Source organism: Montipora capricornis, chromosome 5 (genome assembly GCF_036669925.1).
Source record: "Montipora capricornis isolate CH-2021 chromosome 5, ASM3666992v2, whole genome shotgun sequence".
In the NCBI taxonomy this organism is placed as follows: domain Eukaryota; kingdom Metazoa; phylum Cnidaria; class Anthozoa; order Scleractinia; family Acroporidae; genus Montipora; species Montipora capricornis.
The window spans coordinates 6,808,877-6,818,876 of NC_090887.1; the positions used below are offsets into that span (position 1 = coordinate 6,808,877).

Below are 10,000 nucleotides of genomic sequence, written 5' to 3' on the forward strand. Positions count from 1 at the left end.
CAGGGGTGAAAAGGTTAACAAATTATTGCTTCGTCAAAGCTATTATCATCTTTGTCGATCATCATGGAAACTTATACCAAAATTAAAGTCATGATTTTTATTTAACAACACCTCAATATTTATTAGCTTACAAGATAACTAATGAATTACTTAATACTGTGCGTGTCCAAGGACTACCCTATGAGATCAAAACACAAACTGGGACAACAATTGAATTACCATCATCATCACCATCTCATCACCACACCATCATTGCTAATTCACTACCACCAATACCACCACAATATGTTACTAAAGAAACAAATTACCTGAGTGGTTTCTGGACCCAGCCAAAAGAATATATCTGCTTCCCCTCCAACCTTTTTAGTCTAAAGAAAATTGAAAAATCCAGAACAGACTTTTAACAGAAAACTAGCAGGTATCAATTGAAAATGATATCCCACAAATGAATTTCATTAAACAATCTGACATTGTATAAATAAGTCCACATCTTGGTGATTCCCACCTGTTTAAACTGACATTACAACATTAAATTCAAAACTTCCTCCTCTACATGTGTACATGTATATGTACATGAACAGTTTTTTGGGGTTGAGCATACTGACGACACCGGTGTCGCACTCAAAGCCTGCCAGTCACACGGGATGAGAGTGACACTTGAAACATGTAGCTTTTACTCTGTCTAACGCCAGACAATTTTACTAGTCAATCGGGGTAGGGGGGGGGGGGATGTCCTAGGGCGCGTTTGAGGTGTGATGGGGTAATTAAAAAACATGAAAGAATTACAAAAGGTGACCAAACAGTAAACAATAAACAATAAAGATGTGCTTACATAGCAGCTACAGTACAGTAATAAAAACAGATTATAACGAATTGTAATAACACAAATACATTAGCAATTACAAGTACATACATGTAGACCTGATTTAATAAATAAATCTTATAGTCTCATTAGGCTCAAGCAGTTGCCGACATCACTTTTCTCACAGTTTTATTTATAGTAACTTTAATAAAGATAGTAAGTTACCTACCCCCTCCCCCCCCCCCCCCCCCCCCCCCCCACTTATACTGCTTGTGGTGCTTGGGTAGGGGCAAGCAACTTCACATCATAGTGACAGCCCCAAGTTTAATTGTTTAATTTTTCATTCCAACTACTGCAGAAAAACATACTTTCACTTACATACAATACAATGTAGGAGTCTCCGGTATAAAATTTTCCATGTTCTTTGGGGTCAAGCTTGACTGGCTTAAAAGACTGCAAGGTAATAATTAAATTAATTAAACATCACAGTCATAGTGAAAATACAGAAGTTAACAATTCCATCGCTATGAAAGTGGAGGTAATGAAGGGTTCTGGAGACATCCAGGAGCTTCCACTTTTGACAACGTACCAGCTCATAGATGGAGAATACTCTGAATCACGGCTAGGAAATTGTGACTACCCAGCCATGAGCCCCCACGCAGGACAGGAGAGAGGTTCCAGTGTCATAAGGGAGGGGAGGGAAAGGGAAACATATGCCAAAAATGCTCTTTAACCATAATGATAGGCTTACGCCCTAAAAGCACACAAGCGCACTTCACACTTTACACCCTCCACATTGACTCATGGAAGTGAAATTTAACAGATTTTACCCTGCCTAACGCCAGATGATTTTGCTTGTCAACTGGGGGTTCCCAAGGAGTCCATAGGTTAAATAATAAAACGATGAAATCATTGGGTTAATTACATTATGTAGTTCAACTGTACTGGAAATTAGTTTTGCCTAAAAGCTTACCTCAATTCTCCAAATTTCCAACCCCGGTTTCATCCCAGCACCTGGGAACCCCTTTGCCTTTGTTTCTGCAACTGGCATTTTAAATTTAAGTGACTTTGACGATTCTGTTGAAAAAAAAAAATTATTTACAAGTGACAACATCATTTGCAAGTATCTCCAAAACAGAGCAAGGGAATATATTATTAATTTGATGCTTGAACAAGATTTCAAGGCCATTCTCCTTTTTCTGCATTAGGAACTGGGAATTATAATAAAAATCCATTCTTCACTTGGTCTTATAATGATCAACCAGTACTTACAATAATGGGAAAAAAAATTCCTTTTTTTTTCTGTAGTCAAAAGACTCCATCATAGCCCACAATATTAATCAGGCACTTTTCATTACAATTTTGCTTTCAAGACTTTTTTTGAAAGAATAAAGGCAATCATGCATGCCTTGATCCAGAGCTGATCCAACATAATTATGACTTTTAGGTCCAAAAGAGGACTTGTGTGTGTTGAAGTACAATAACATATGGCAAACAAAGACGTCCCTTTGAAAAGATTGATTGGGTCTGAAAACAGAATGGCATCATCATTGATATGTGTCAACACAGGCAACTACTGTAGCCTTCCTTTATGGAACATATACAAAGCATTTTAGAATTCCTCAACCGTACAATATACATAACCTAGAATACTGGTTGTAAGTGGACTAAATGGGCATAATAATACTAACTTTAATATACTAGTACTTATCATTGGCACAATGTTATTTTGTTTCCTAGTTTTAATTCAACAACTTGAATTTAGTAAAAATAAATCCTTCTAGATGATTTTTGTTAGCAATCAATTAAACTCAAGAATTGTCGATTTTTACTGAAAACAGTTGGGGGCAGAGGGTAGTGAAGAGAATTGAATTTTATTCAAGACAAGATATAAACTTGGAGAATAATTATTATAAATCCAACTGTTTAATACATACATGTACAGATTCAATGGCGATAAATTCAAAACCGTGACACTTAGGAATATTAATATTCCTTAGTGTCATGGGAAATTAAAACTGAAAACATAATTTGGAACCTCAATTTAAGACACTCGTGAAATGGTAGAATACATTATAAATTATTTACGGTATGATTTTGTAGAATAATGTTTAAAATCATTAGCAAGACTGAAATGTGAATTTTCTTTTTAAACTCTGGCCACTACTTCGGGCAAAAATGACGACAGCTTAAGCATAACCGAGGGATGACATCACCCAATATATTTCTAGAAAATTAAAAATATAATCATCCAGAAATTTGCCACAGCTGAAATCAACAAAGCCCTATGGCAACGAATAACTCATCGATTTTTCGTGCAAATTGCAGTGAACTTACTAGCAAAACATTATTAACAATTCGAATTAATTCATATATATCCCGCGATCAAGACTGTGGTTTGACAACACCAAAAATAAAAGAAATAAAAAGACTCTAGCAACATTTTACAGAACAAAACGTTAGCTTATGCAAGGATAAATGCAAGGATAAGAATTCAAAATTAAAGCTCGCGCGAGGTTCGATCGTTTGAACTACACGATCGATAAACACGGTAATTCTTCATCAGTGACAACATAAGAAATGGTCAACGTAAGAAGGCAAATACTCTGAAAAGCATAGCAAACAAGATGGTTGAGGGATTCGAAGGTGGGAGACTGTCAACCAGTTCACCAATGGGTATATAATGTAGTAATATGTCAACCAAGCAAGTTCTGCAAGAACGCAGAGCTCGACCAATTATGACAGGTGCTTCGCCCAAAAAACACTGAAAATAAAATAAAGCGAGAATTTGCCCCCCGTAAATTACCTGCGACAAAATCCAATGTCACGTTTAAACTGAACGCTTTCCAGTGATTGAGGCACAAGTCAGCTGAACGATCGAAACCGTCGTCTATGATATCCCATAGCTACCAAACCAATGAGTCCAATCCGGGACACCAAGTGGGCGTGAGAAATTTTTCGTTGTGAACTTGCGCATAAATTATCACCAGTTGTTAAATCGCGTTCTTTACAAAATAGTCGAAAATAAAAAAAAAAGATCAACAAAAAGGGATGTCACGAGAGAGAATTCAATCTCAAACGATATGTTGATTTCGCGAACACAGTATATGACATTTTGCACTCGAAACACTTAACTCAATATATTTTTAGAAGTACATTACCATGTATGGTTCTTTCCTGTGTTATTATCATATTTATAAGAAACGCACGAACGAACAACTTAGTCATCCGTTAAAATGAAGGATTGTCTTTATAAGGAAACCTTTTCAAAAGAATCGAATTTTGTTGTGCGATAGAAACCTCTAGTGACACAGATTGATCAAGGCAAAATTAAAACATGCATACGAATTAAAGGTGAACAATTGGTCTGAAAAACGGAAGTGTTTTGCTAAGAACGACCTAGAATCGGACCTAGAAACAAATTAACTCTTGAAATTCAATTAGTAATATTAAGTTGTCTGTGGTAAACAATTCATCATCGCTATTCCTGAAACAAACATCGAAAATACGACTACCGTTTCAAGACTCAACTAGTCTAGAAAAAACGACGAAGTTTGTATTTCAGGTACACGAGCCTAGGACGCACTTCAACTGCTTGCACCCTAACAGAGAAAAGGCGTTTTTGGTGAAGACAGTAAACAGCTTTAAACCTAGTTCATCGACATGATAATTCATCCATTCAATTACCCCATTCAAAGCGAAGATGCATGGGTTGCAAACAAACAAGGAAAATTCGACTGACAAATTAGAGCTCCAAATTGGTGGCCTTACCTAGCATGGCCCACTTTTTTTTCAAAAGTCGAGAAAACTTTTCGAGCCCGAAAAAGCCATTTGTCAAACTGCGACCCGCTTGTTTTGAAAAACTGATAGTCTTGTAACATGTTCTCAAAGAAAGAAAAAGCAAAATAATTATAAATTTTGATGGCTTTAAAACTCTTCCTTTTTAATATAGCGATATTTCTTGTTTACAAACATTGACGTCACATTTCTTTTGATACTGAAATTTGTCAACGAAGGAACAAAAGAAGTTATTGTTTCAACAGCCAATTGGCTTCTGGTTGGCATATTAATAACAATGGGTAACGAGAACTGGGGAAAGCCGCAAGTGTAGCACCCGAGAAGTCCGATAAGTTGCGGGACTTCGGTTGAAACGAGCTTCAGCTGCTTGCTCCTGACATGTTAAGCCGTTTACAACCCAGTTTTGGCAATTTGGCCATTATATTTTCATTTTTGTTCCCCCTTTTTCAGTTTTCTACACCGTTGCCATTTGGGCATACATTTGCGGATCTCGACAAACTGCGAGCCAGCGAGCCACCGGAGTCATGCGAGTCTCGCATTTAAGTCTAAGCACCCATTTCAAAGAGCGCTGACAAACAGTATTTAAGTCTAAGCACCCATTTTAAAACGCATGGCTCGTCATGTTGGCTCCATGGGTTTGGCTCGCACATTATCCAATGATTATCCATTATCCTGTCCATTATCCAAACTCCGCATTAGTATTTGCGGTTAAGCACCGTAATTCGTCAAAAGTCAAAACGTTAAAAAAAAAAAAAACTCTGCTCTTGGCGACAAATCCTCAGTATTGCAACTGAAAACAAAATTGTGTCTCGCTTTCACAGGCGAGAGATTTACAGTTGGAAGAAAATTTCGAAAAATCTCACAATTGTAAAACGACCGTGAAAAGTCCACAAGATTCGTAAATTTCCGTGTTACTCTAAATCAGGTTCTCACACCAACATCACCTTCGAGAGTTAGTTATAGTGGAACAATTCTCAGAATATTTACTTTAGCAAAAAGTTAAATATAAAACATATCTTTACCTTCGCTGCTCTAGATGTTACTTTTTGATGTGCCTCATGAAGTATGTAAGAGAAAAATGCCGACAATCGTTTGTTCCATGGCCGAGGCAGTGTGAGGCATGGGTCTATTCCTTCGATGACATCATAGACTTTTAAATACGATTTTTACCACAATTGCTTGTAATCTCGCAATCTGATTGGCCAATTTTCCGTTGTCGATAAGAGTCTAGACAATGTTGTACGCGTCATGCTCGCGTCAATTTGTCACGCAATGTAATAGCCAATCAGGAACGCCCATTTGGGAAATAAGCCAATCACATTGCGAGAAAGTTATAGACAACGCTTGCTCTTTCTTCGTGTCATGATTTTGGTCACGCTCTGAATAAAACTTTCTTTGGCGTTGAATATTGAAAACAAATCGAAAGTGGTTCAGCGTTGTCTGTACTCTTATCGACAACGATATTCGTCATCACAGTGGTCAAACATTTTGACCACAACACAACAAATTGACCACTGTGATGACGAATATCGTTGTCGATAAGAGTACAGACAATGACTGCTGAACCACTTCCGATTTGTTAAATGGCAATGTAAATTAGTTATGACGTCATTGAAGGAATAGACCCATAGCTCTCACTAGCTCAGCCATGGGACAAATGAATGCAAGGTCTCTTACTCTCTCGTACCTCACTAGGCCTTGTTCTGTCGCACTTTGTAATAATCATCACACTTTGCAATACCTGTCGCACTTTGTGATAAAACTATGGCACTTTGTAATACCTGTCGCAATTTGTAATAACACCTGTCGCTCTTTGTCATAAAATAGCTGTGACACTTTGTAATAAATTAAGCTGTCGCACTTTGTAATAACAGGTTGTCACACTTTATAATAAGCTTTCAAATTTCCTTTAATGGCATGTTTGGTAGAAATTGCAAGTGACTTAATTACTTCCCGAGGGCACAAATACGTCCTTCCTTGATATTTTGCTCTGCATACTAAAATGAGAGGAAGAAAAAGAAACGCGTTCTCCTACACGCTTCTCGCAATTGTTATTTTGGAGATCACACAGCTTGCTTATCAATGATAGAATGCAATAAGTGAACGGAGGAGAAATAACTCCTGCTAAAAATAAAAAGATGCTCGGGAGGGTTGAGTTCAAGGGTGAGGAAGGGAGATGGAGGCTTCAAGTGACTCGCTACTTGCTCTATATGAGGTTTTTTTGGGGGGGGGGGCGGAAGGGGAAGTCGTAGGATTTCTGATGCATTATATTTTCAAGATTGGAGAAATGGTCCTCGTGGCCTGTTTAATGAAGAAAATCATTTTATCACTGCTGCCTCAGGATCAAAATCCACAAATGATGGGCCCTCCACTGAAATTCCAATGAGATCTTCAAGGGTTTATCCACCAAGGGAGGAACGTGAATCATTCTTGATTCTATTTTGCGCTGATTATAAATGCCCTTTCACAGGTGAGCAGCGAAGATAATAAAAACCAATAAGATCTCCACCAAGTGGAGTCTATCGATGAGATCATCTTTGCATGGTTCCTTTGTTAGAAGGGTGGTCACCTCAAAATGACCTCATCGATCTAGTGCACGAAGCATTTGTACGTCTCACACAAAAGTTCGACCAATGCTTCAAGGCAAAGGCTGTCACATTGCAACCATTCCACCTGAGCGGATCTCTTTGAAAGTTCTGGTCAGTACTCAGTTCAGAGCAAAGCATCTCTGCCACCTTCACTATTGAAAAAATCTTAAGGTGGCTCTAATCCGCTCCAGAGAATCTTGTTTAACTTTGCAGTCTTAGCCTGCTGACCACTTTCCAGCAATAAGAAATGGGGGTCACCGAGTTCGTTTTTGAGATATAAGCATTTATATACAAAATATAATTATGGCGTTTTTAGATGGTTCTTTTGTTGCCATGGTAATTTATTACGTCATATTAATATGTGCATCTTGTTAAACAATTATTGGCGTTCCATGTCGTACCATAACATTGCCGTTAAGTGAAGCAGTGTTGTAAGAGTTATTCCTTCTAATCAGTCATTCCCCCAAAAATGGTTGAAACCGGTTTGAGCCACCTTAAGTCATATACAATTTCTGGCAAACATGCCATTCAAAGGAAATTACAAAGTGCCACTGCTTAATTTATTACAAAGTGCGACAACTTGTTATTACAAAGTGCGAACACTATTTTTATTACGAAGTGCGACAAGCGGTAATTCAAAGTTCCACAGAACAGGTGCCTATTAAAAGTAAAATCTAGAGAAGCAAAGGTAAAATATTTGTAAGGCATTTAACTTTTGCAGAAGAAAGTACTTTGAGGTTAGGTGCAACAAAATGCAACAAAGTAGTTTATTCGTACCAGACGTAAATAGAGATGCAGACCTAAAAAGGGTACAATGCGCCCTGAGAAATAACTAAGAAGCTAATCTAGCTAGGAGGCAGAATAAAGAATTTTATGTATAAAGGAAAAAGTCGATTCAGGGAGGGACAAATATAAAGATAAAAGACAGGCAAACACAAAGAGAACAACGACGGAAAAAAATAGTAAAAAAATATATCACTTCAAATGGACTGGAAGAAAGAGGGAGTATAAATAAAATAATTAATATGACGTAATGAGAGAGACTCCTCAATATTATTCCAAAGAGCAGCCCCCTTAAAACCAATGTTAAAACGAATATAATTGAACTCCCCATAACAGATTAGTCCTGGAAGAAGGATTACAAAAACCTGATTTAGAAGCTAGTCTAGTCTAACATGTCTAAAACTTGTGCCTACTTGATATAGGCGTAACAAAATAGTCGAAAGCAGAAGGCGACAAATTATGATAAAATTTAAACAAAAATACATTAAGATAATATATAACATTAAGAAATTTCATAACATGCAAATGTTTGAAAATAGGGGAAGTGTGAATATATTATAACAAGACAAAGTGATAATTTGAACAGCCTTCTTCTGCAGGTGTACTTAAGACCCGGTTCACACCCCGTACATTAGCCGTACATTAGCCGAACATTAGCCGTACATTAGCCGAATCGAATTCATTGAATTAAGTTCATGTGAAGTACGGCCTCCGCATCAATTCAGAACGACCGGTCTAATTCAGATCGGCTAAGCAATTAACAATAACACCATTGATTAAAAGAGGAAAAATAATCGTGTACATATTTTTGCGGTACTCTGCATATAACAACGATAGACTTTGAGCTTTTAACCGCAACGTGATCATACAAATGCGAAACTTTCATTCTATGCGTTTTTGCTCTCCAATCGCACGTACCATTTGGACTTTATTTTTAGGATACTTCGCCCACTTTGCGTGACGTGAAAGAGATGCAGTAATCGCGAAATACTTGCTATCCTTGGCTTGCACATGACGTCATTGGCGACCATGTTGGTGTACTGAACAATAGCGTAAAAGTCTTTAGGGAATTTGGCGCTATTATTATGCAAAACGCGAGCGACATTTTGCTCTTGTTTTGTACACCAACATGGACGTCTGATCACGTGAGTGCAAACCAAGAATAGGACGTGTTCAACCAACCTCTAGGGACAACCAATAACAAAAGAGACATGTACGACTTCTGGTGGACGAAAAGATCTGAAGCAAATGAGAGATCTTTTGTTTTCGTCCACCAACATGGCGGCGATGACGTCACCAGAAAACCTCCTTAAGTGAAAAGTTATATTTTGAGGTGACGTTTTCGTCGAGTTCGAGCGTCATCGTAGATCTCCTTAAAGTCCCTAATATTCAGCAACAAAACTGAACCGTCTCCTGCTTGCGCCCCTCTATAGCTTGGAAAAAGGAAGTTTTTTAAATGTATTCTTCCTTGATATCCACAGCAACGAGAGCGGACGTACGTCACGAGGAGGCACTTTTGAACACGCGAAGTTCTTTTTTTTCCGTCTGCTGAAAATGGAAGCCTTTAAACTTTATGACGTAAAAACGTGGGGTATTTTTATACAAATATCGTCTTCTAAATCTGTACGTGTTAGGTGAAACAGGAAATCTTGATAATGCAAAAATAGTTGGAAACGTTTCCCATACGACATCGTTTTTGAGTGTTTCATGTATAAATGTAACCAATACTTAACTTTTTTGTAAAAATTTGTAATGCGGGTCATCAATTAATTGCTATCAACAATTTACGCGAGCTTCAATACTTGACATACAGTTTAGTAAGACACTACAAACAAAAAGCGCACAAAAGAAGACGAAAGAAGCACACATTCGCAAGACTGACCTATAAAAGGAAAGTCCCATTTCCGGAATGCATAGGGAGGTCCACTTTAGTATTTCTGCATTTGGTATAGTTTCCGTTTTTTAGTGCATTTTCTCTTTCACATCGAATTTTAGGGCGCGTTCAATAAATCTCTTCCGGAATAAGGAT

At 37.7% G+C, this 10,000-nt stretch overlaps 1 protein-coding gene across 2 annotated transcripts in view; it reads right to left on the reverse strand.

Moving 5' to 3' along the window:
- The window catches only part of LOC138049289 (advillin-like), a 34,847-nt gene extending 29,135 nt beyond the window's left edge, over nt 1–5,712 (reverse strand). Inside the window, exons 1-4 of one of the 2 annotated variants that reach the window (XM_068895497.1) lie at nt 5,623–5,712; nt 1,776–1,879; nt 1,181–1,255; nt 309–368 (exon numbers count right to left, since the gene is read on the reverse strand). In XM_068895497.1, the coding sequence (XP_068751598.1) occupies nt 309–368; nt 1,181–1,255; nt 1,776–1,853 (213 nt within the window). In that variant the 5' untranslated portion in view covers nt 1,854–1,879; nt 5,623–5,712. Of the gene's footprint in view, nt 1–308; nt 369–1,180; nt 1,256–1,775; nt 1,880–3,608; nt 3,900–5,622 lie in introns of those variants that run through there. The other variant, XM_068895496.1, reaches the window with a different exon arrangement.
- Between the last annotated feature and the right edge of the window lie 4,288 nt (nt 5,713–10,000).